Here is a 27,549-nt window from a genome sequence, read left to right as displayed (position 1 = left end):
TCTAAGTCACCTTTTTTTAAGAATTTTGAGGGAGTTCAAGTGTTGCCAACTTGATGGTCTTTAACCTGTACCCACCAGATTTATAATCACACTTATGCTGTTTTCAGGACATCTCATAAAAGGAAGACCAATACCCTTGAGGGGGGAGTGCGGGTTAGCATGCAGAATGGGCCCCAGTTGGTTCTCTATTCATTTGTGAGGCGGTTTATTTCTGGTAGTTCAGTGGATACAGGGGTTTAATGAGTTTGCTCTGCACCTTATGTTTAATCTTATGAAGACACAGAACGTGAATGATGTATGAGGAGATATAAAGTCCCCAAGGTGATAAATCCTACACCATACGGTTACAGTACAGGATTTACAAAGACAGAAGGAATGTGGTGTACAATGAGGAAGGAATAACTGCTCCACAAAGACACCCCCATCGATTAACTGACCCAGTCACTCATTTTAAAGTATTATCTTCCCATCCTTTGCAATGCTTTTCCTAGTACATTGAGTCCCTCTAAAATATTCTGTTTTTAACTTGGGACACCTCCAAAATTCAAGGATTCTGGGGGTGCATGGAGGATAGCCAGACACCATCCCTGAGAATGATTAAAGGGAAATGGGATATGGGACTGGTGAGCCTAACATGAAGCGATATCATTTCCAGAATGGTAAATGACTTGTCTTTCTCCAGGAAGTTCAAAGCCAGAAGAAATGGGCTCAAGTCATCACCAGCGGGAATTAGCCTGGACGTAATGCGCAACGTGCTGGCGCTGGTACGAGCACACACAAGAGGCTTTGAAGTCCCTTCCTTAGGTGAACGTGGCAGGTGGAGAGAACATGGCCAGTGAGCTAAAACTTACTCTTCAACTCAAACTGTATCGAAGAAAAAATGAAATTGCAGTTGGATTACAGAAGATTAATTAGGTAAGGAGTGGAAAGGAAATCATAAAAATCAGGTAACAGACTAAAGAGAAATCGAATATATCATGGCACTGAAGCATAGCCTTGAAAATTAAATCCACTCCTGGGGCACCAGGGTGGCTCTCAGTCAGTTACGGGTCTGCCTTTGGCTCAGGTCATGATCTCGGAGTCCTGGGATTGAGCCTTGTGCCAGGCTCCCTGCTCAGCGGGGAGCCTGCTTCTCCCTCTGGCCCTCCTCCTGCTGACTCTCATTCTCTCTCTCAAATAAATAAATAAAATCTTTGGAAAAGAAAAGAAAATTAAATCGACTCCTGATCCAAAACTTTTGTGTTATTTTGGTATTTTCAATCTCTCCCTTGGCCAATCAACTGAAATTAATTGATTTATTTGAATTTAATTTCTTTCAAATTGCTCCTTCTCAGGAAGCCTAATTAACAGTATAATGGGATTTAAAGAAAGGAAGGAAGGAAGGAAGGAAGGAAGGAAGGAAGGAAGGAAAAAACAGAAGAGATAGAGTCTGATAAGTTTCTAGGCTCAATTCCCGAGAGTTCACTGCAGATGGCTTCTCAGTTCTCTAGACTTTTTATTAGGTGATGATGGAAATCCTCATTTGAAGACTTATGGAATAGTGCATCTCAAACTTTAATGTGCATATAAATCACGCAGGGATCTTGTTAACATGCAGATTCTGATTCCGTGCATCTGGGATGGAGCCTGAGGTTCTGCATTTCTAACCAGCTCGCATGTTGCCCCGGCCCCTGGTCCAGGGCCTGCATCTTGAATTAGCAGCCTCCAGATTTATACTGTTCAGCACAGATATGGAGCCCTTGCCATGTGGCTAGTGGGAATTGAGATGGGGTGTTAATATAAAATATACACTAGCTTTCAAACACTTTAATATGAAAAAAACTGAAATAGCTTGAGTTTTAAATTGGTTGCATGTGGAAATAATACTTGGGGTATACTGGGTTATAAAATATATACTATTAAGATTCCTTTCATTTGTTTCTGTTTACATTTTTAATGGGGCTACTAAAAATTTAATTTCCTATGTGGTTCATATTATATGTTATAGAATAGTGCTAGTTTAACTTATACACAAATAGCTATAGATCATATATTTTAAAAATTACAGCATCAGGGGCACCTGGGTGGCTCAGCTGTTAAAGCGGCTGCCTTCGGCTCAGGTCATGATCCCCAGGGTCCTGGGATCGAGCCCCACATCAGGCTTCCTATTTAGTGGGGAGTCTGCTTCTCCTTCTCCCACTCCCCCTGCTTGTGTTCCCTCTCTTGTTTTCTCTCTCTGTGTCAAATAAATAAAAATAAAAAAAAATAAAATTACAGCATCAGTTCTGGAGATCCTTTACAGATCAAGACTTTTTTTTTGGTTGGACAAGCTTCATCTTGACCTTTTTAGCTCAAGTAGTGATGACCTAACATGAGAAATATCCTCACTCCTCAGAAAAGACACCTCTCTTTGGCTAATGTTTTCAGGTAATAGTGTGGGTGAGACCTGGGGCGCCGTGGCACCAGTGCACCAGCTCGTTCTCTCTCTCGATGGCCTCGCCGAGCTCGGGAGGCCAGTTGCAGTTCTGTTCCTGCTCCATGAGGAAGTCCACACTCTGCCACACCAGCTCCTGATCAGAGGGCTTGAGGTGCTCATGGTAAGACAGAAGCATCTGGAGAATGGACGACAGGCCGTGAGCTGCTCCTGTATCAAGAAACAAATCATAATTAATTCACACAACTGGGAGGACAGCCCATTTAATTTAGGGAAAAGACAATCATAGTATTTAAAAAAAATGAATGGCAATATTACTTGAAGGCAGACACAGTAAACTCAACTCCATAACAGTAAAGCTTTCTCTTTGCACTCAGGCACTTGAACTCTCCAAAAATGGCCTCAGTTTTGTCCAGTCAAAAATGATTCTTCCGGGGCACCTAGGTGCCTCGGGTCAGTTAAGCATCCAACTCTTGGTTTCAGCTTAGGTCATGATCTCAGGGTCGTGAGATCGAGCCCTGCATCAGGCTTTGCACTCAACAAGAAGTCTAATTGACAGTCTCTCTCTCCCTTTGCCCCTCCAATAAATAAAACTTTTTTATGGGGGATAAAAATGCCCCCCCTAATAAATAAAATAAAATAAAAATTCTTCCTAAAATTTAGTCATAATACTTAAAGGTACCTTTCTTTCACTGGATTTTTGTTGGGTTAAAAAGCTTCCCAGGAAAATATTTATGCATTAGATAGCAATCTGATTTGTGCTATACATGTAAATGGCTAGAATGTTAATTTCTCTAAGAAGATAGATAGTGAAAGGAATAGCTCTATTAAGGAACTCTAGCAGACACTGCCGTACCCTGCCCATCACCTCGCCCACACTCACCATTCTGGGGCACCTCTCCTCTCCACCTTCGACCTCAAGCATTTATCCTTCTGCCTGAGGTTTTCTCTGGCCACAGGGGTATGCCCAGCCCACAGGGGCAGGACTGAAATCCTAGGGAATTAACAGGTCTGGGAACAGCCCTTCACCCAGGAAGCAGGGAGTTGGTAGATGAATATCTCAGCTCCCTCACCACTGAGGTACAACAATTCTGAGGCATGTTCTAGACAGACTTCAGGGTCCCCAGTGGAACCAAGCCTCAGTTATCCACAGCTGTTCACTCTTACATCCCTTATTAATCTCTTTCTCTACCCTATCTCACCTCCTCATTCCTTTAGCAACACTTTCTAGGATCACCTCCCAAATAAGCCATTAATGCCCAAATCCTTGTCTCAAGGGGCACAATGCCCACTGAGGCGGTTGGACAGGCGAACCACTGATAACAGCGTGATGTGATAAAGGCTCCAGCAAATGTGTAGCAGAGTGACGTGACACTAACCGATTTTGCTTCAGGGTAAAACCTGAAATGTGTGAATGTTTCTCCAGAGAGGACTCAATAAACCCTTTTTCCAAAAGCACAAAGTTTCTCCACAGCTTCGATGTTTGATCAGCCTTGAAGTCTAGGTGTAAGTATTCCAGCTAAGTTGAAGGGGTCGGGGGAGGCCGGGCATTCTGGCAAAAGCAACAGGCACAAAGACTTGGAAGATCTGAGGGCACTTTGCTTGTAGGAGGTCATGCAGGGCAGAACCAGGAAAGGGAGATCTGCAAAGGGGCCTGTAAGTCATGCTCAGGAGTGATGGGCAATCACTGAGAGATTCAAGAGGGGAGGAACTAATCTTCACTCTCCAGGCCTCTTATCACAAAAGTAGCCATTATGAATCAGGAGTCTGTTATTAATCCACGAATATTAAACACTTGGAAATGTCAGTGGCTTCTTCCTGTTCCCCTGTGCTGAAGCACCATTGGCAAAAAGTGTATAAACCAGTCACAAACTTTTGGTGACATTCAGCCCACGAACTCACAATCTAGAATACGGACTTCAGTCTTTAGTGAAAGCAAATCATCAAAATACCTTTTTGTCAGACTATGAGAACAAACATTAAATTGTGATTTGTAGGATCTGTCAATATTTGTTTTTACACAGCATTTTTAAGTGTTTCTAGTTAAACGAATAGTGATGACCTATAACAAAAATGGAATCTTCTAGTTTTTAGTCAGTGTGGATATTAGAGGGCTTTGCCAACACTTTCACTCACCCAAGTACTCAGTTCCATAGTAAGAATACATCAGAGGGAATGGTTTCCTTTTTTTCATGGCATACTGCTTCCCAGAGTCCAGAATCGCCTGGCAAATTGATTTGATCTGTGCTGGGGTCAGTACCTGAGTAAGGAAATCAAGAAGCAAAAGTCAAATCAAGATCTTCTTTTTTTCCACAGACACTGGATTTTTTCATTAAGGTCCATCAGCATATTCCCCAAATCCTTTTCCTCTTATAAAAACAAGCTTAGCGAGCAGTGACTTTTTTTTTTTAAATAACTGATTCTCTTTTTGTTGTCAAGTTTATCCACCCTCTTCAGAAAATTTGCTGTGTTGATGGGAAACACACACTTTTATTGCCCTAGGCTTTTATAAAATGCAAAGACCACTTTACTGTGGTCATGTTATTAATCCTTGTCACAGGAACAAGAACTTGCACAAGAGAAGAACAAAGACTGGGCCTAATGGATCATGCTTAACAAAGCTGTCACTCCCAGTGTGCGGCGCAGGTCTGGCCCAGACAACAGACCTTCAGTTTGTGTCATTTAGACTGCTTATAAAGCCACAGTGCTACGACAGGCTGCTGCATGCCAGACGGTGGCCTTTGCACCCCAGAATGAAACCAAAGTCCAGTAAGTACCAAGGCAAAAATCACTTCCAATGTCAAACGGACTCTGAATAGAAGAGGCTAAAACGCAATGACTTGCGGGCTTCCACATTTCACTCAATCTACCCACGGTCCGTTTTAGGACCCTAGAGATGAAAATGTTCTCGAGCCTACAAAGCAGTGTTGAGTTTATTAGGATTCTGCTTACGCGTGAGAGGTTCCTCCCACCTCCCTCTGGTTCATTCCTTCTATCTCACCATGACTCTCTGGGGGAGCACTTACCACCTGGGGTGTTATGCTTCTGTCCCTGTCTCTCTCTACTAGATAATCAAGATGCCCCAAGACTATGGCTTCTCACCTTTTTGGTATCCTCAGTTCCTAAGACCGAACCTGAGGGGGCCTTTGGGAGTAAATAAGCACCAGGTTTTTACTGGCATGGAAAGCAGAGCCCTCCCTCTTTCCCCTCCTTCCACAATTATTTCTTAAGCCCCTACTGCATGGCGGGAAAGCTGTTCTAGATGCTGGAGGTATGACAAAGAAAAGATAGCCAAGACCTCCGCTCTCATGAAGCCAACCTTCCGGAAACGCACTCCTGCACCAGAAAAGTACCAGTCAGAATAACCGTGGCCACTGTCTGCCCCCTACCTGCCCCTCCAAGAATCATCTGAAGTTCAGCCTTGGTCTGACGGAATGACTCTAAGATCAAAGAAAAGTCCGTTGGATTTTGGCCCCTCTCTTAAGACTCACACACCAAATCTTTCTGTCTGGTATCTACCATTATACTCACCAATTCCTTCTGAAATAAAGTACTACTGATTTTTTTTCTTTCCCTCTCCCCCCTGCCTCTCTTTCTTTCTTTGCAGGGTTTTGCTCCTCTGATCTACTCAACATGAGAAGGGCAAAATATAATCCAGATTTTGGCCTCCTCCAATTAATTTAGAAAATTAATTACATAAAGAGGAGGCTGTTCATTAATTAATTCTGCCAAATTAACACTTACTGAGTGACCATTCCAGTGAGGTCCTATACCCGGTATTATGGGGGAAATTCTAGAAAACCTGGGACATGTTTTTTCCCTACAGGGAACTTACTTCCAGCACTGGAGATAAGATATAGCCAGAAGTCTACCATAGAGCAATTTAAGTCCATGAGCTTAAGGGTGGACAGAGTAATGCAGAGAACGTAATACAGACAAGGAAGCACGGTTCAACTTCACCAAGACTTTACTAACTCATTTCCTATCTGGTTGCTCAGCAATAATGATGTTGTGGCTTTCAACTTAAATTTACTTTCTATAAGCAACCTACCTCTGTCTCTTGGGTGTACTCCTCCTTTCTGCCTAAAATTCCTGAAGACTCTATCTTCCCAGACATCACTGCCATCATTTCAAGGCTCAACCTTGGGTCTTTGCAGAGCTGAGCAGCCAATTTCTCCTAAAGGATTTTCTACCCTGCATCTACTCAAATTGCTACCCTAAATTTTCATTTGCTGTTAAAAAACACCTTTTCCTTTGTGCCTTTATCAGTGCTAGCTGATGTTACATTGAGCCTTACTCTACTTAAAAGCTTCTATTCCCCCTCCAACCACGCCTCCAGGTTGGCCTGCTCTCAGAAACATGCTAAGAGCCTCGAACAGCATGCATTTCATAGGACTCTAACCTGGTCCCAGCCCACATTTTCCTGGCAATATATCTGGCTCTTCAGATGAACTTAGGTCCTGAATCCATATGACAAGAAATAGTTTCTTCGATAGGAAAAGATCATTGAATCTTCAGGGTATGTATTCATTTGAATTACTAATATTCTTCTTATTTTACTTCTATGCTACTAATTGAAAATCAGCTTATTCTTTCCTCAGCTGAGCATGTGTTCATGTTTTTTTTTTCCTCTCTCTCTGCGTGTGTGTGTGTGTGTGTGTGTGTGTGTGTGTGTGTGTTCACCTGCTTGTTTTAAATGCAGGAAAAAAATCAACTTAGGTTACATGTGGTGCCCTCTTCCTTTCTTTCCATCCCTAATCCACAGCTCAGAATAGAGCCTGAGTTTACAAAGTATTTCAAAACCTCCCCGGTCATGCATCATGTCTGCATGGTTTCCTCTTATCTCTCAGAAACACTGTGAAAAACAAAGAGAAACAGTGCTAGTTTGGCTGGATAAAGACCAGTTATGCATGCAGTTCTTTATCTCTGGGAACAGACAAGACCTACCCTTGGGCTTATTGATCAGCAAATAAAAAGTGAAAACAGTGCTCATCAAAAGTGTGTGGAGGAGGAATACTGAGGAAGAGTGTGCGGTTTTCTTCTCCCTGAGCAAACAGCACAGAAAGAAGAGATGCGGTGGGAGGCGCTTGTCCTTTCCTTATCTGTCTGCTTTCTCAGGCGTCTCCAGCCCCGAGCCAGCACGCAGGAATGCGTTCTTAAGCACACACACTACCTCTGAGAAGATGGCCTCCGTGTTTCTGAGAAGAGGGCCACGGTGCTTCGGAAACACCAAGGCCCAAGGAATGAGGAAGTGGCATTTTCAGTGGGGGGGGGGGAAGTGATGGGATGGCAGAGAGGGGCTCCCTGCCCATTGGGCCTTTGCCAAAGCAAACCCAAATTCCCTCTCTTGTATTTGTAGCACCTAAGGCCTATGTGTGCATTGTTATCTTGGATGGATTTGGTTCTTCAAATAAATTGTCTTCTACGTTGATTTAAAATAAATTATGATACCTCAAAAATACAAAGCAAGTTTGATTTAAAGTTCATTAGTTGAACTGATTCCCTTCACCGATCCTCACACAGAGGTGTCTGTGTGAAATAGTTCCTATGGGGCTGGGCTCTGCGTTTGAAGAGCTGAGAGGAAGCTCAAGCCCATGCTATGTTTCTTCGCCCCACCTGAGGGTTGTGTGGTAACTGAGCCATCTCCATGGCCAGCAGAGACTTTCATTAAGGAAATGGATGAAATGAACAAGCCACAGAAAGCTTCCTTCACCACAGACCTCTTTCCCAGGCAAGCCTGCCCACAGGCCCTCTGAAGTGGTGGTCTTTTGTAGCTACAGATCAACCACTGCCAACGTGATCAAGCAATGGTCCAAAATGTCCTGAGTGTGTGACTGCTCATCTACGTGGAATGCAGAAAGCCACTCCTAGATCGCACCGAACACACAGTAAAAATCTGATATTAATTTATGTGCTTCCCTCCAGCAATTTATTTGGCCCCAATTCTTTGTCTACCACCATAGGTGGCAGCCTGGGCTTCTGCTCAGAGAAAAGAAACAAGCCATTTGACTACCAAGGGGTATCAAAATGACTTGATGCCCACAGACAAAAGCTTTGAGGAAAAAGCTTTTGAGTTGTCAGAACCTGGGTATTTTCCAACTTAAAGGTGATACCATAAAGAATACTCTTGAAGGACATATAGAGTCAGGATGGAACTAAAAGCTGTTTAAGGTAGGAAGAGTTGACACAAAAAGGAAACCAGGAAGTTGAAAGCCAGTATGGAGTTCCGGCTCTCCTTCCTACCCCGCCTTGTGCCAAGCCTTAGGAGAGGTCTTATAATCCACCGGATAGGTTTGGGGATTTATAGATAGCTAGGATGTGTGCCCTCTGCTCCCTCCTGGAATTGGAATGATGGAAGCCTCAAAGATGTGTCTCTTGTCTCAGGATCTAGGGCCAGTAAAAGAGATAGCATTGCATGGCACATCCCAGGAGAGAGCCAGAGACAATCCTAAGTTTCCTGTGCATACCATGGTGAAGCAGGAAAAAATATCCCATCCCCAAAAGGAGACTCATTTTTAAAAATTCTCAATGCAAATAATTTCAAATTAAAAAGTTAGGGAAACTTTATTGTACAAAGTCAATATTCAAAATCGGCTAGGTTTTTTGTCTTTTTTTTTAATACTTTTTATGCCTTTTGGAGGTTGTGGTTTGGTTGGAACCTACTAGGTCACAGAGAAGAGCCAGGCCTTCAGAAGATCTCTGGAGTGGGTGGAGATTTACCTCAAACATTGAGAAGACAAAAACTGAGGGAAACTCCTTTGAGGGAGAAGAAGCTTAAAGATACATGACAGGGCTAAGGGATAGCTTTCAAGCAGGAAAGAGATTTTGATGAATCGAATAATTCCTATTTTGTGCAAAGCGTGTGCAAGGCACTCTGGGGGAAGATGTAATCTTAATAATTACACTAATTAAAAAAAAAGAAAGATTAAGGAAGTGCCGTCCTTATATGTTTATTATTAAATTCTATTTTTACTTTCAGATTTGTTCATTTTTCTGTCCACATGTAATCCCCTGCTTCGTATTTTGCCTTTTCTCCCAGTGAGGAAATGGTAAACAGGGTCTTAGAGTTTTCATTGTTGTTTGTAATAGATGCTAAGGCTTTTCACCAATATTCCAGATTTTCTATTAGGTCCAGGGTGAGATTGCACTTCCTGGCTCCCTTGAAATTGGACAGAGACGTGTCATTTATTTTGCCCGTGGAATGTGCGCAAATACAATGTGTATTGCTCTACGGCAAAACCCACTAAGAAGCAGGTAATTTTTGTGGGCTTCCACCAATGAAACCACTGAATCTCCAGTCTTTGGAGGTTCCATCAGCCTGGGTCCAGATTAAGAAAACCTGGAACAGAGTCCCCAGCTGTCCACACTGCACATGTGTTGTAAGCAAGAAATGGAATGTTGTTCTTTTCAGTCACTAAGACTTGGAGGTTCTGCTTATTGCAACATAACCTGGTCTAACCTGACTGATCATTGTTATTACTGGTTATGATTAGCTTAAGTCTGTCAGCAACTGTTGTTTATAGTGTAATTTTGCAAAACACAAAATTTCTAACATTCTAAACAAACACACTAATAATACTTGAACCATTTAAACAATGAAACATTCAACATTATACTTGAACCATTTAAACAATGAAACATTCAACATTTGTTTTGATTCGAAAAGTCATGACCTATAGGGGGATAGGGTGGGGGCAGTAAATATTGGAGAGGGATCCGAGTTAAGCTTTGAAGGACAAGTAGGAAGTAGGTAAATAGAAGTAGGTGGAATGGTGGCCATTTTAAGTTGTGGGATGGTGGGGAAAACTCTGGGTATTAGAGTAATGTCTCTCAAACCACAGTGTACAAATTACTTGGTGCTCTTGTTAAAATGCAGATTCTGATTCAGTCGTTCTGGGATGGGACCAGGATTCTACATTTCTAACAAGCTCCCAGATGGTGCTGCTGCTGCTGCTGCTGGTCCAGGGAAAGCACCTGAAGTAGCAAGGGATTATGGGAATAGAGAGGCTGCTTGCAGCCGAGGATTTCTCCTGGGAAGGATGAGAGATAAACTGAAGGAACTGTCATTAAGTTCCCAAAGACATTCAAGGAAGTAAGAGAGAGCACCTGGCAAAAAACACTGCACACCATAATTTAAATCATCAGAATACTCCGGGAAGAGAAGCAAGCAACAACGGGAAATTCTCTTCCAATATGCTGTGTGTAGGAAAAACGTGTCCAAATTTACAAACCCCAGTGGAGAGTTCTTCTAGCCAATGCGGCCAGGTTTGTTATTTTCTTAATTAGTCTCCAAACAGGGCACGTGTGCTGGTGCAGAATGAGCAAGTCCCTCCCGTCTGGTTTTCCTGATGTTCCCTGACCATTATGCTGGGTGATGAGGAACGGGAGGGGGGATGCTCTAGTTAGTGATTATCTTCTAGTTATTAAAGGCATTCAGCAGGGAATTTCAGTTATAAACATTTGGTTCCAGACACCATTTCAAAGTTGTTTCTTTCCCCTTCTCATGTCAGGAAACATGAGCCCAGAAAACACTGGAAGCCAGAAAAGACAAACAGATTTTACCCCATTCTTGCAGACTGACTGCTGGCTTTAAAGATTTATTACAACTACCTGGTAACCCAGTCTGCACCAAGTGCCACTAGATGATGTCATTGTTTTCTGTAAGATACTAAATGTCTCAGAGCCCGAGCTTCCTTATCTATGGAAAGGGCACCAGAAGGACTTGCCCCCCTACCTCCTCAGGTCTTGGTGAGACTCATAAAAAAGCAGTTGCCGGTAGGTGCCTGCACAGTGCAATCACCTGGGGAGATTTTAAAAATCCTGATGCCTGGGTCTCACACCCAGATTGTCTCCTGTATTTGGTTTGGGGTGTGGCCAGGGCATCAGGATTTTTAAAAGCTCCCCAGGTGATTCCAAAGTATGCTCAAGTTTGAGAATCACTGCTATGAAATGGTGAACAAATGCAAAAAATAGTTCTTAAAGCAAAGTAATAATAATACTATGATGATGATGACGACGATCATGATGAAGAAGAGAAAAGCTAAAGGGAGGAAGAACAAAAGACCTCCCAAACAAAAGATATTCTCAGGTATAGGGAAACACCCTTGGTGTGACTCATAGGGGAGTGGAGGGAGAAACCGGATATGCCACATGAATGGGTATGCTGGGCCGGGTCAGAGGTCCACTGAACCTCATCTAGTGTTTCCGGCACAGGCACCGGTGCACATATTGTAGGACAGTCATGGAGAAATCATAGGACACAGCAGACAGTACACTGCATTGGGATTCAGGAGGCCTGGGCTTGAGATCCTACTCTGCCCCAGTGATGATGGTTCAGTCATCAGAACTGTTTCCTCATTTTTTTTTTTTTTTAAGGAGAGGAAGGGCAGAGGGAAAGGGAGAAAGGATTTTTAAAAATTTTTATTTTTTAAATTTTTAAAATTAAAATTTTTTTATGTTTTTAAGATTTTATTTATTTATTTGCCAGAGAGAGAGAGAGAGACAGCTAGAGAGAGGGAACACAAGCAGGGGGAGTGGGAGAGGGAGAAGTAGGCCTCCTGCTGAGCAGGGAGCCCAATGTGGGGCTCCATCCCAGGACCCTCGGATCATGACCAGAGCTGAAGGCAGACACTTAATGAATGAGCCACCCAGATATCCTAAAGGATATTTTTTAAATTAACATATACTGTGTTATTAATTTCAGAGACAGAATTTAGTGATCCATCAGTTGCATACAACGCCCAGTGCTCATTCCATCACGTGTCCTCCTTAATGCTCGTCACCCAGTTCCCCCATCCCCCATCCCCTTCCCCTTCCCCTCCAGCAACCCTCAGTTTGTTTCCTGAGATTAAGAGTCTCTTATGGTTTGTCTCCCTCCCTGATTTCATCTTGTTTCATTTTTCTCTCCTTTCTCCTGTGATCTTCTATTTTGTTTCTTAAATTTCACATATGAGAGAAATCATATGGTCTTTCTCCGACTGACTGACTTCGCTTAGCGTAATGCCCTCTAGTTCCAGCCATGTCGTTGCAAATGGCGAGATTCATTCTTTCTGAGGGCTGTGGAACATTCCACTGTATATACGCCACTTCTTTGTTATCCATTCATCTGTCGATAGACATCTGGGCTTTTTCAGTGTTTTGGCTATTGTGGTCATTGCTGCTATAAACATTGGGGTGCACGTGCCCCTTTGAGTCACTGTTTGTATCCTTTGGATAAATACCCAGTACTGCGACTGCTGGGTCATAAGGTAGCTCTACTCTTAACTTTCTGAGGAAACTCCAAACTGTTTTCCAGAGAGGCTGCACCACTTTGCATTCCCACCGACAGTGCAAGAGGGTTCCCCTCTCAGGGAGAAGAGAATCTTAGGCAGGCACCATGCCCCGCGTGGAGCCCAGAGCAGGACTCAATCTCATGACTCTGAGATCATGACCTGAGCAGAAATCAAGAGTCAGTTGCTTAACCGACTAAGTTCCCCAGGTGTGCCTCCTCACCTTTAACAGAAAGAGACTGCACTAAAATCTACCTGCTAAGTCAAACCTTCTTAAATTTTAGGGTGCTTTAAAATCACCTAGCGAGCTAGCTAGAATATAGCCTCCTGGGCCTTCCCCTCAGAGAGTCTGACCTGAGGGGCCTGAGGTCTTGTTTGTAACAAGCTCTCAGGCGGTGGGCGCGATGCTGGTCTGAGAACCCACCGCACGGCACTGTGCCAGGTGACTGACCCCTGAGGCTCCTTGGGGCTCCATACTGGCTCTTGTATGGCTCTGGAATGAAAGAAGGAGCAGAGCAGGATGATTAAAAAAATAGGGGCTTTGAGGTCAGACAGACCCGAGTTCCAGACTTCGCTTCACCACTTTCTAGCATGATGGGTTTAGGCAGTTACTTAAACAGCAAATCTCCCCGTATCTGAGGTTTTGCTTCCTGTGGTGTCAGTCACCCTCAGCCAAGCACAGTCCCAAAGAAGTGATCCTCCTTCTGATGAATCATCGGAAGGCAACAATGGCCTATCACTAAGTCACAGTGCCTCCATCATTGACTTCCCCTCAGCTCATCACATAGGCATCTTATCATCTCCCATCAGCACAAGAAGGGTGAGTGAAAGATAATACGGTATTCGGAGAGAGACCACATTTGTATAACTTTTATTGCGCTCTTTCGTTGTAATCGTTCTCTTTTACTGTTAGTTTTGATATTAACCTCTTACTGTGCCAAATTTGTAAATTAAACCTTATTACAAGTGAGTATGTATAGGGAAAAGCATCGTGTATATGGGGTTCAGTACTATCCATGGTTTCAGGCATCCACTGGGGGGCTTAAAACATATGCCCTGTGGATAAATGGGGTGGGGGGGTGCTTCTGAAAATTTCTAAGCCTCAGTTTACTCATTTGTAAAAAGCAGCAACAGGACCTACCCATCTCACTGCATTGCTGTGAGTGTTCCGCATAGGACACTCAGCACAATTCCTAGCATAATGCACATGCACAGCACATGGAAGCTATCCAAAGGTCAATTAGTCACTCAACTCCCACCATTCAGACCAATGACCTTGAGATCAGGATCACTCAGGATCTCTCTCCTAAAAGAACCTTGCCATTGCTCACCTCTCATCCCCATGTTCCACTCCAGGACCAGCTTGTGTCCTCAGTTGTTGTAACTTCTAATTTATGAACTGGGAATGGACGGCCCTTCATGTCTGTGTATTTACTTTTCTCATCACCACACTCTGAGCCTTTCACTGTCCTACTTTCCCCAAGCCACATTTCTTTGCTTCTGGAAAACAGTTCTCAAGTTTATCTGGTTTCTAGACAAGTCTCTGTCATGAATTATGTAACTTTAGGCCAATCACACAAACCCTCTGGATCTTGGTTTCCTTTTCTGAAAAAAACAAAACAAAACAAAACAAAACAACAACAACAACAACAACAACAAAAAACACCAAACAAAAAAAAACAAAAACAAGGAGTTGTGCTGGTTTTTAATGTGCCTCTCAGCAACAGTGTTTTGTTATTTTGTGATTCAACAGTTTATGACAACTATTTACAAATCTGTCTATAACTATTTGGGTTCTAATTCTGGGATGTGGCTGTGATGGTCTGTTTCAGTGGTTTCGTTCTGCACAGGCTAGGCCAAAGGTCCTTTGCAATGAGATCATGATGCATGTTTAACCTGTCCTCTGTCCCAGGCATTGTCAAGACGCATATTCTCTTAGGTACTTTCTTCCTAAGTAGAAAGCTTAAAGAATTAGCAATTGTTTTAGCCTCTCCGTACTGGCTACTTGAGTATCCTTCGTCTCTGGCCTCCTGATGCTTCTAAAGTGAATGGCTCCGTTATGAATGCCAGATGCATAATTGACATTTCACATCAGACCCTCCTCTAAGCCGCTGCTGAATGAATGAGTCATTGCAGTGTTCTCAAACTGTGATTCAACATTTTTTCAAGTGCTTGCTAAGTGCACAACGCTGCACTAGTGAATTCAAAAATATAGAGATGAGTAGTTGAGTACAATCAGGTATACGGTAAAGGCCTTTCCTATTTGAAAAGGTGAATTCTGATTACATATTTGTGGCTTCCACCATTAGTTAGCTACTCAACACCCACTCTCCCCTTATTCTTTGATAACTAGATCTCAATTTTATTAGGGTGACAGTTGCGTTTAGCTCTCGGGTATAAATAGTGAATAGCCTCAGCCAATCACATCAATGTTTTTGTCTCTTGACAGATACTCCATTCTCAGCCTTCCTTGAAGCTAGGCTTGGCTATGTAGCCTCATTTTGATCAGTGGGGAAATATTCCGGGGCAGGAGCTTCTTAGAAATCTTATTTCATGATAAATGGAAATAAAGTGGATAGACTTGGCTGTTACCTGCCTTTCCTCTTTTTGGTGTCTTGGATGTTTATGTGAGGCCTGGAGCTATAGCAACCATTTTGTACCCTGAGGCAATGAGCACATGGATCAAAGGCCAACATTCAAAAAATGATGGGGAAGAAAGAAAAGATCCTGAGGTTTGTGGCTATCATCTCTGTATCCCAACCAGGACTACCTATCTCCAGACTCCTGTTATAAGAGAAAAATTATTCCCTTTTTAAAAGTCACTGTTCCAGGGGCACCTGGGTGGCTCAGTGGGTTAAGCCTCTGCCTTCGGTTCAGGTCATGGTCCCGGGGTCCTGGGATTGAGCCCTGCATCGGGCTCTCTGATTGGCGGGAACCTGCCTCTCCCTCTCTCCGCCTGCCTCTCTGCCTCCTTGTGATCTCTCTGTCAAATAAATAAATAAAATCTTTAAAAATAAATAAATAAATAAAAGTCACTGTTCCAAACTGAGGGTTGCTGGAGGGGAGGGGCGTGGGAGGGATGCGGTGGCTGGGTGATGGACACTGGGGAGGATATGTGCTATGGTGAGTGCTGTGAATTGTGTAAGACTGATGAATCACAGACCTGTACCCTTCAAACGAGTTATATATTATATGTTAATTTAAAAAAGTCACTGTTCATTGGGTTACTCACATCAACTGGGTAGCCAGAAAGCGCCAACCTAACAGGATGGCTAGCATTCATTTCCTTGTAAAGCAGTTTTTGCCCACATGTACCTGTTTCCATGGAAACATCTAGTATCTCAGCTCTTTAAAGTGAGGCTGTCTTAGGTGGACAAATTTAACTGCAGTTTCCAGCCCCGGCCCAAGTGGCACTCACAAAGTTGTGATTGATTTTTCTTAAGTGCTATCCTAGAGCCCAGAGACAAAGCCTGGGGAGCAAGCTGTCACCTTTGCTGCCACAGCCCTGGATGATGTCCCTTCTCCTTCCATTTATCCTGCTCTAGGTCAAGGACAATGGGCACTTTCCCATCTGCTACTATGACAGTAGATCTTGAAATCCTCAAAGTCGATTTGGGAGGACAGAGAGGAAGCCCGCGGGAGCCTCAGCAACAAGTGCTATGAAGCAATTACCCGCTTTCCCAGGAACTAGTGTCACCTCAACTTCAGCGATTTTATTACGGGCTGCCTACTTTGTCACTTTAGAGAACTACTTGTGAAAATGGCCATATAAGAATAATATCTGAACAACTTGTGACATTTTAAGGCTCAATAACTCTTTCACCTAGGTACTTTTGACAGAACAGGCCGAAAGGGTTTCTTTTGCCAAGCTTTTTGGTGTGGGCCTACAGGATTGATGGCTGCCCTGGAGGTCAGAAACAGGGGAGGTAAGGCAGAGTTTCTTTAAAACTGCTTAGGTCTTTTTCCCCCCAGTATCTTAAAATACACTTTAGTAAATCTGTTCTTTGGGGCTGAAGGAACCAGTGTGATAGAGTGTGGGTTTGGCCATGAGTGGTACCTTCCCTGTGTGTGCAAAATGAAACCTAAAGCTGCTAGGGTGGGGGAATGGGGGCGTGGTGAGGGGGTGGGTGACCATGGCTAAGAAATTCAGAAATTCTGGCTTTGTCATTATATGGTCCCAGGAAAGTGATTTAACCTCTTTGGCTTCATGGTTTTCATCTATGAAATGACACTGCTGACCAAGAGACTTCCCACGACTTTTCTGGTTCATGATTTATATGCCTTGTAAGTATGTGCATTACTTTCTTTCTTCCCTTCGTATTCACGTAGGTATTGTAGAGAACCCTCTGTGTAATCTCGTCCAAAGTAGTTTTGTTATGTTGACAATGGGTCTTCAGGTGCTTGCAAGGGAAAATGATTGTGGTTTACTGTTGTCTGGTTTCTATTCAGAAAGTTTTAGCCAGGGATCTTAGGAGAGCCAGATTATAAAATTCAGATCAAATCGCTTTCTACATAATCGACGCACCAAAAAAGGAGACTTGGGGTGATCTGGGCATGAAGATGTGAAGGGAGTGGCCACCACCACCCCTGGTTAGGGATCAGGTGGCCACGATGAACAAAAGTGTCATGGTGGCTGATTTCGATCTTCGTTTTACGCCTAAGGGAAGGAGAAGGAATAGAGAATCTTAGGAGGAGCTGGCTGTGTGGCTTAAGACCGAAGAATGAATTAAATCGACACCTTTTCTCTGTTAAGGACGAGAAGGTCCCCAAATCCTCTTCATTAGATTTGAGCTTCCACAGATTCCAAGTTGGTCGCTGCCAAATGAATGGAGCTAAGGAGGCTTTTTCCTGGTCCTTAGCAAGGCTGAGGGGAGCACCTGGGATATATAGCCAGTGCTACGCAAAGCAGGAGTTATAACCGTGTAAGTAGGAGTTATAACCGTGTAAGTTAGTAAATAAGGTCCTTGTCTTATACACGGTTTATTCCGTACATATTCACTGAGCCCTCCTATGGCTCACCAGGAGAACATCAGTGAACAAGAGAGACAAATCCCTGCCATCAGTGGAGATTACAGCCTAGTAGAAATAAAGCCTAGCCTGAATAAATTCAGTATTTAAGTATAAAGCCTAGCCTAGTATAAAGGCTGGCCTGAATAAATTCATATTGTGCTCCATATTTTATTACCCTGAATATGTCTTATTCAGCCACTCTCCATCATTTATTATCATTTTAATGTGGCTGTCTTCATAAAGAGTAAATTGTATGCCTCATCTCATGTTGCCTGAGGAAAGTTTAACAGGAGATAAAATCCATTTGCAGGCACCAGTGTTCAGCTGAGGATAATCACCAGAATCGTGACGATGGACACAGGAAAGAAATTTTCTGCTGGCCAGCTGCTATAGCCCATAATTACATGAACGGGTTTGGAAACCAAGGCCCCACTGTAGACCAAGATGTTATGGGAGGTGGGGTAGGACTGGACACTCCTGTTTTGTAAAAAGCCCCACTCATGATGCTGGGACACAGGCATTGCTTTATAGGGCTTTGCATTGCAAATCTGGCACTATTTAATATTGCAAATTGCACAGGTGGTTGTAACAAAGGACTCGGCTTAATCTTATGTGGTTCACGTAGCTTTGCTGTATTTATACCTGGTCACAGACTAGACTTTCTTTCTTTCTTTCTTTCTTTCTTTCTTTCTTTCTTTCTTTCTTTCTTTCTTTCTTCCTTTTTAAAGATTTTATTTATTTATTTGACAGAGATTACAAGTAGGCAGAGAGGCAGGCAGAGAGAGAGAGAAGAAAGCAGGCTCCCTGCTGAGCAGAGAGCCCGATGTGGGGCTCGATCCCAGGACCCTGGGATCATGAGCTGAGCCGAAGGCAGAGGCTTTAACCCACTGAGCCACCCAGGAGCCCCTAGACTTTCAATTACAAGCTTAATGCCACGTACCCTTCCTATAAGTTTGCTTTATTAGTTGCAACACAAAATACTACTGACCATTTAGCAAGTTTTGAATCAACCAAAGCAGGCATCCTCACAATACTGAGAGAGTAGTCCCGTGTCTCTATGTCAAATGGATAGGTACATTAGATGTCTAATTAATTATGAAGAGGTACTTACAAAATAAGCCCTCCTAATTACACCAGAAAGGAACAACTCGAGACAAAATTTGTGCAGGTGCATGCATGTGATCTATATATCTATATAAATTTATAGATATGTTTATTACTGGGAAAGATGTATAATTTGAACTTTTGCTACAATTCATCAGTGCCCAAGGAAAGAAGTAGGTAGGTCCACTTTGTGTCAGAATAAACTCACAAGAGTTTATTCACAAGCTTTAATCATAACACTTGGAAACACCCTAAATGTCCTCCGAGGGAAGAATGAATGAATGAATTGTGGTATATTCACAATATGGAACACTACTCAACAATAAAAAGAGAACTAATCACTGACACACGCAGCCACGCGGCTGGATCTCATGAGCATGTTGAACAGAAGACTACTTGCTGTGGGACCCCATTTATATGAAGTTCAAGAAGAGGGCAAAACAAATTACAGTGATACAGAAAGGTGGTTACTGCCCTGAGTCCTTTGTTGGGGGTTGGGGGCAAGTGGTACTGAGTGGTATAAAGGAAATTTCTGCGCTAATGGAAGTGTTCCTTTCCTTAATCTGGATAGTGAGTATATGAGTCATACAGTGATATCACTAAATTATGCGCTTAGGATTTGTACATATTGCTATGTGTAAACAGTAATTTTTTAAAAAGATTTTATTTATTTATTTGACAGAGAGAGAGATCACAAGTAGGCATAGAGGCAGGTAGAAAGAGAGGGAAGCAGGCTCCCCGCTGAGCAGAGAGCCCGATGTGGGGCTCTATCCCAGGACCCTGAGATCATGACCTGAGCCTAAGGCAGAGGCTTAACCCACAGAGCCACCCAGGCACCCCGTAAACTATATATTTTTTAAAGATTTTATTTATTTGACAGAGAGCAAGATCACAGTTAGGCAGAGAGGCAGGCAGAGAGAAAGAGGGGAAAGCAGGCTCCCCGCTGAGCAGACAGCCTGATGCGGGGCTCGATCCCAGGACCCTGGGACCATGACCTGAACCAAAGGCAGAGGCTTTAACCCATTGAGCCACCCAGGCACCTCTAAACTATAATTTTTAATAGCAAAATAAATCAGGGTATTGAACAACGTATCTGTCAAGTACTAGAAGAAATGGTTTCACTGGTCATGAATACATTTTGTCTGAATGTCAAGATCCATTGGTTATAAGACACTAACCTTACTAGCCGTCCTGAAGAAGGGCCTTCCTAAGTCTTGTGTGTGAGATCTGCCCCTTTCTGGGCAAATGAACTGCAGAAAAAGCACATTACCTCTTCTGTGGGGTACCACCTTGCTAATCACACAGGGCTGCCTGGCTCTCTGGAAGGAAGCTGGAGAGTTCCTGGAATCGAAGGGCAGCCAAAACTACAAAGGGACAAATACTTAGACCAGAAATGTACCAGGCCCCAGGTAGTGTTCTCTCTCTTGATGACACTGGACTCTGCCTCTTTCACTTTCCACCGACCCATTTTTTCCTACCTCTCTACGGCTGCAGGTGACCTCCTATCACAACATAACACATACCTGACTTCCAAGTTTTATAATGTCCTTCAAATTTAGTCACACTGCGGGATCAAGCAGAACCACTGAAACTGAATGTCAACCTCCTGAGAGGGAATCTGATTGGCTCGGCCTCTGTCAGGTGGATTTACCCCAAATGCATCAACACGGGTGCAAAAGTCCAGCCAGAGAGGGAGCAAGACTGTTTCACAGAGAACTGGGGATATCCGGAGCTAGCCACACTTGCCCAGAAGGGTCTACTATACTTGTATCAGGATGCATTTAAGTGAAATTATTAGAAACTCTGACTTCCAGTGGCTTAATCAAGTAAGAGGTTATTTTTTCTCACATAACAAGGTCCGGAAGTAGTGCACGGCTGATACTGTTTAGTAGTTTGTGACGTCAGTCAGAATGTCACAATTCTCCCTCCCTCCCCCCAGCTTCACCCATAGGCACAAAAAGGCTGCTGTAACTCCAAACACCATGTTTATATCCAAGGCAGGAAGAAATGGGGAAGGGCAACACCAGTCATATCCATTCCTTTTTTTTTTTAAATCAGTGAAGCAAAAGGTCTCCCAGAACTCACAAGTCGACTTACACTCACATGTCATTAGCTAGTACTATGTGGCACAGCCACCTTCACAGAGAGATTGGAAAATCAAGTAATTATCTGAGAACACTGCTATGTTAAATGAGATTAGGGTTCCATTAGTAAAGATGAGGTAAAAATGGATATGTGGTGGGCAATAGACAGTGTCTGTCACCATAGTGAACTATAGGGATCCATATTCTCTGGAAAAATTTATGTGAGCAATTCGTGATCATGTCTGAACACAGGTGACAGAAAACATACTTAATTTTTTTTTAATTCATTGCTTCTCACCACACACTAAGCCACCGTATTATACATATTCAATTTTGCACTCCACTACGCAGGATCCTTCAGCTAGGATTTGCATTCAATTTCAAAAGCTGTCATGGAGGTAATTGGTCAAGGCAGGTTTATCGGCTCCCAGACTCATTATCCAAGCACTACACAAATGCCTCTTCTATACAGATAATACAGGATTATAGGAAGGATGATTAAAGGAGCTCTGTTTTCTCTAAATATACCGCTATTTCAGAAGTGATGTCAAAGATAATGACTTCGGTATATGTTAATAGATACTATTCCATTTTAAGTCCATTCCCTAGTGCAAAACAGGTGTGGGAGAGAGTCTGAATTACCAACTGCAGGCAGTTTTCACCATTAGAAGGGATGGGTGGGACTAGATGGCTTTTAGGTGCTCCTCCATGCCCGAGATTATCCTTTCTAAATGGACTGCAATCACAGTCTCTCCAAATCACAGGGACATTTCCAACAATCAAGTCTGGACCGGTGCTACTTTGCAACCAGAAGATGACGTGTTCTGTGAGGTGAGAAAAATGCCATGGAAAAAGGACAGAACGTCCTCATGCACGTGATAAGTAGAGAAAGTCGAATCTTCTAGCTGATTTTCACATATGAATGAAATTGTTAAAAGACTATTACCACTCTTAAATACACACTTAAATACTTATCATAAATATATTACTAGCAAAATTGGGGGGATATGTTCATCACATGGGGGGATCTTGTTTAGATATCTGTTCATCAAACATATGATCATGTTACAGCATATCATTCATGTTAATCTTGTTCTTGCTTCAACTCATACTCTACATTAAAAATATAAGGAAAAGCCACAAACTTTAGGGATCCACTTATAAACCCATGGCAGGGGCGCCTGGGTGGCTCAGTGGGTTAAGCCTCTGCCTTCGGCTCAGGTCATGATCTCAGGGTCCTGGAATCAAGCCCCACATCGGGCTCTCTGCTCGGCAGGGAGCCTGCTTCCCCCTCTCCCTCTGCCTGCCTCTCTGCCTACTTGTGATCTCTGTCTGTCAAATAAATAAAATCTTTAAAAAAAATAAAAAAATAAACCCATGGCAAAAGGAGTTCTAAATACCTGTAGTTAGAAATTATACTAATTATCTGTCATTGAGCAAGTCACTTTTGCTGTCCGGATCTCAGTTTTCTCATCTGTGAAATGGGAGATGTTTAGGGACCTTAAAAGCCCTTTTCTTGCTCTAAATTTCCAGGTTTCTATTACTCTGTTCAAGAAGCTTATCCAGATCAGAGTTTGCTCTGGTGGCATCAAGAATTTACTCCCAGTTCTCCAGAGTTGCCCTGAGTCTTAGATTTCTTCCTTTAATTCTCTGAAGTTCCCCAGTGTTCTGCTGATAAAACTCTCCCTTTATTAATTTTTTTAAAAGATTTTATTTATTTATTTGACAGACAGAGATCACAAGTAGGCAGAGAGGCAAGCAGAGAGAGGAACGGAAGCAGGCTCCCTGCTAAGCAGAGAGCCCATGCGGGGCTCCGATCCCAGGACCCTGGGATCATGACCTGAGCCGAAGGCAGAGGCTTTAACTCACTGAGCCACCGAGGCGCCCCTTCCCTTTATTTTTATTTTTGTAAATTTTTAGTACAGAATCCCAAAAGGTTATGTATAAGAATACTACAAACTTTCCCATATAGCATGTACCCATAGTCATGTTTTTTTTAAAAGATTTTATTTTTATTTGACAGAGAGATCACAAGTAGGCAGAGATGCAGGCAGAGAGAGAGAGAGGAAGGGAAGCAGGCCCCCCACTGAGCAGAGAGCCCGATGCCGGACTCAATCCCAGGACCCCAAGACCATGACCCGAGCCGAAGGCAGAGGCTCAACCCTCTGAGCCACCCAGGTGGCCCCATAGTCATATTTTGTTAGCATTTTGTCACATTTGCTCCATTCTTCTCTGGTCTTGGAGGGGGTATTTTAGAGTTAAGTTGCCTTTACCCCCAAATACTTCAGTATGCATTTCCTATAAACGAGGACATTCTCTTATCTAACTATAGCATAATTATCAAAACAAAGAAATCGAACACTGATACAATGCTATTATTTAATCCACAGGCCACATTAAACTTTTCCAATAATCCCAATAAATCCTCCTAAAGAGTTTTTTTCCTCCTATTATAGGATCCAATCCAGAATCACACATTGCATTGAGCTTTCATGTCCTTTGTACTTCATTATCTGGAACAGATCCCCAGCCTTTGTCTTTCTTGATTTTGACATTTTTAAAGAGTATAAGCAATTTATTTTCTTGGCTATCCCTCAGTTTGGATGTGTACAATGTTCCTCATGATCCATTCTGAGTTATGCTTTTAGAGCAGGAATATCCCCAAAATCATGTCATGATATTTGACCCCTCCTGGTGCCCCCCACTTTTAAAATTAAGCTACTTCAAGTTTAATTTCTATCATCTGAAATCTTAAAAGTTATGACTCATTTAAAGCCTTAGTTGCTGAAGACCCACTGTTTCTTTTCTTTTTCTTTTTAAAGATTTTTATGTACTTATTTATTTGAGAGAGAGAGAGAGAGAGCATGAACTGGGGGAGGGTCAGGGGGAGAAGCAGACTCCCGCTGAGCAGGGAGCCCCATGCGGAACTTGATCCAGGGACTCCAGGATCATGACCTGAGCCAAAGGCAGTTGCTTAACCAACTGAGCCATCTAGGCGCCCCCCCCACCCAGTTTCTTTTAATGGAATTTCAGCAGTAACATGTGTCATCACTTGGGCCTGGCTCCATCCCAGCTGGGAAAGCAGGAGCTTGGACCAAAGACGCCCAGTGATAAATAGACTGTAACAGTCAGCTAAGTCAGGGGAGGGTAGATGGCTAGGTCCAGGAAGTCAAAGTCCATGAGGTCGAAGTCTGCAAGTGCCAGTTAACAAGGATAGTAAGCACCGACTGCAGGGCAGGGGTTGTGGGCTCACTGCCGGCGTCACAGGGCCAACGGGTGGAGCTGGCCCTGGGCCCATGGATGTTAGTCACAGACCTCAGTGGAGGGCAGGAGTAAGGTGTCTCTGGCTATGGCAGACTCTGAGGTGCCAGTGCTATCTTGCATACCTTGGAGTTGGCATTACTCCGCGATTTCCCTCACTGTGGACCAGTGCTTCTCAGATCTTAATGGGCACAGGAATTCCCTGGAGAACTGGTGCAGGTACACAGCCAAATTCAGTAGGTCTAGGAGAAGGGCCGATATCTTGCATTTTTAACCAATCTGTCCCCATGTCATGCTGGACCACGCTCTGGGTTTCAAAGCCATAGGAGAACACAGTTTTTGGCCTTGGCTGCAATGGATGTGCTGATGCTGCCCCACGTACATTGGAGTCCCCGTTTACGGTAAGATTCCCCTCGATAAATGTTCATAGCAGCAACGTCCACAATAGCCGAACTATGGAAAGAACCTAGGTGTGCATCAACAGATGAATGGATAAAGAAGATGTGGTATATATACACAGTGGAATATTATGCAGCCATCAAAAGAAATGAAATCTTGCCATTTGCAACGATGTGGGTGGAACTAGAGGGTATCATGCTAAGTGAAATAAGTCAACCAGAGAAAGACAACTATCATATGATCTCCCTGATATGAGGAATTTGAGACTCAGGGAGGGGGGTTGTGGTGGGTAGAGAGGGAAAAAATGAAACAAGATGGGACTGGGGAGGGAAACAAACCCTGAGAGTCTTAATCTCAGGAAACAAACTGAGGATTGCTGGGGTTGAGGGGGTAGGGATGGGGTGGCTAGGTGATGACATTGGGGAGGATATGTGCTATGGGAAGTGTTGTAAAATGTGTAAGCCTGATGATTCATAGACATGTACCCCTGAAGCAAATAATATATTATATGTTAATTAAAAAAAAAAGATTTCCCTCAATACCATCACCTAGAAGCTTCATTGACTCAGCCAGTTTAGAACTCACTGAATACACTCCTGAGTTATTTAAATCCAAAAAAGCAACTCCGAAAAGATAAAGAGGTGACAAAGGCAAAGGAGACATATTTGGCACACTGCCTAGCCAGAAATAAAGTGAAACTCTGTACACATTAAGCAACGAACAATGGCTCTCTAAAAAAATAAGTTCACATAAAAATCTCATTTTGATAGCCCTGAAAACGTGCATGCTCTAAGAAAGTGTGGCTACCCCTGGCAGGGGAAGTGTTGGCTTTGCATCAATCCTTGCTTTTGCTAGAGACAATTATAGTCTACCTACATAACAAACCTGGTGACTCAGGCTAATTTCCTTTTAGCAAGCACCTCTAAATAGGCCCGGCACAGCCTTCCCATAATACTCCCAGATGTTCTAAAGCTGAGAAGGTTAGAACTGAAGTAAGAAGGGCATTATTCACAGGAAACATGAACCTGCTTCTTATTAACAATCTACATTTTTGGCAAACTCTTTAAAATCAGAGTTTTTTGTAAGGCTCTGCTTTGAAAAGGCAAGACGTGCCAGTCGGTGTTAGAGCTCCATGGCAGGTAAGTTTAGGACGTGGCAGCAGAAACACTATATGAAAAGCCAGGCTAGAAATGCAGCAAATTTTTTATTACAGTTGCTTTTCAATTAAAGGTAAAGGAACTTCATCTTCAGAAAAGAAGATGCCGTTTTCCTCCAGCAGAGGGAGCCTATGAAATAACCAAATCAACCCTGAAATACCAGTGTTCATATGCTCTTGAGGGGTAGAGGGTCATTTGCCCCAGCTCCCCAAAAAAACAAAAACAAAAACCAGTTACGGTTTACTGAAGCATGAAAGCATGACAATGGCCTTGAAATAATGATTTCAGGTGTTCCATGAATGCTTGCTTAGTGAATAAATGCTCTGCCTCCTCCCTCGGGGAGCCTTCTGTTTTGGTGACTTCTCATCCACATGTCATGGAACACCGGTGTTAAATCACACACTTGGTTTCTGGGAGGAACCCGCTTAGTAAACAGAGTTTGGTGGTGGGGGTGCAGGGCTAACTTTGGTTAAGGGCCTCCTTTATGGCACATGGTTTATTTTTAATCTTCACATCATCCCAGAGGAAAGAGGCCCCTGCTGTCTTGACAGGGAGTCAACTAGCAATTTGTTTAGGCTCACACACCTAGGAAGTTCTAAATCTTCCTTCTACTGCAGTAGGATTACACATCCATACCTTTGTTATGTAACTTCAGGATTTCTCATTTTGGGTGGAACATACCTCCCTGCCCTACTGATGGGCTCTGCCATGAGAACTGCTTTCATCAAAGGAATGCTAGGGACACAGAAGCTTTATTTTCCTTTTTAAAGATTTTTAAGTAATCGCAACACCCATCCTGGGGCTTGAACTCATGACCCTGAGATCGAGGGTCTCATGCTCTCCTGAGCCAGGCAGGAGACCCCACAGTAGATGCTTTAAACACGCTTGTGTAGTTTGCCTTGTCCTGAAATACATGGAGTTGGGCTGATCCCTACCTGTAGCCTGAAGCAGAGCCACTCCACCTCCAGATGACCCGCAGACCATCAGCGAGGAAAACCAGTGCCTGTCATTGTAAGCCAGAGGTTTGGGATTGTTTGTTACAGAGTAAATTTGACTAATACAACTCTGTGAGGTATACCTCGCCCCAACTTGCAGATGAGACTACTGGGGCATTTAAATGGCATACTCAGGGGTGCCTGGGTGGCTCAGTGGGTTAAGCCTCTGCCTTCAGCTCGGGTCATGATCTCAGGGTCCTGGGATCGAGCCCCACATCGGGCTCTCTGCTCAGTGGGGAGCCTGCTTCCCCCTCTCTCTCTTCCTACTTGTGATCTCTCTCTCTCTGTGTCAAATAAATAAATAAAATCTTTAAAAAAAATAAAATTTAAATGGCATACTCAAAGAGGAAAGTAATTTCCCAGAGGCACCTCATAGAGTCCTTCCAATGTCTCATTGGCCAGAAACATGTAACTCGGCTACCTATGCTACAAGCGAGGCTGGAAAAGTATCTGGCATTATGATTCTCTACTGTGGGGACCAGGGTCCCCCAACCTGGAAGAAAGAGAGAAAGGGTTTTGAATGGCTATCTAACAGTATCTGCCATCCCACTGTTGTCAGGCTCCAAAGTTCATTATTTTTATTACCCCAGGTTGTGTTCTATCATAAGTAGGTAGAACCTACTTGGAAGTCCCTTCAGCTTGACCTTGGTGAGCTCAGTATGATGGCATGATTTGGCTTGTCCTTTTGTACTTCTGCACTTGCCATGAGATTACTCTCCAGCTAACTGAGAACCCTACAGGAATGAGGACACACATGGAGCTGACCTGAACCCACACAGAGCTACCCCATGAGTGAAAACAACTAAAAGTTTGTTGTTGCAAGCCACTGAGATTTAAAGGTGTTTGTTATGTATTTTG

General features: G+C 43.3%; 1 protein-coding gene across 1 annotated transcript in view; it reads right to left on the bottom strand.

Annotated features, from left to right (window-relative positions):
* Positions 1–27,549, bottom strand: part of LANCL3 (LanC like 3) — a 102,397-nt gene that overhangs the window by 13,691 nt on the left and 61,157 nt on the right. The window contains exons 2-3 of the mRNA XM_032883138.1: positions 4,550–4,673; positions 2,426–2,623 (exon numbers count right to left, since the gene is read on the bottom strand). Coding sequence (XP_032739029.1) covers positions 2,426–2,623; positions 4,550–4,673 — 322 coding nt within the window. The remainder of the gene's footprint in view (positions 1–2,425; positions 2,624–4,549; positions 4,674–27,549) is intronic.

Source organism: Lontra canadensis, unplaced genomic scaffold (assembly GCF_010015895.1).
Source record: "Lontra canadensis isolate GAN:19392208 unplaced genomic scaffold, GSC_riverotter_1.0 scaffold86, whole genome shotgun sequence".
Lineage (NCBI taxonomy): Eukaryota > Metazoa > Chordata > Mammalia > Carnivora > Mustelidae > Lontra > Lontra canadensis.
Note: the sequence above shows the minus strand (reverse complement) of the source record. Positions and strands in the feature narration are given on the sequence as shown.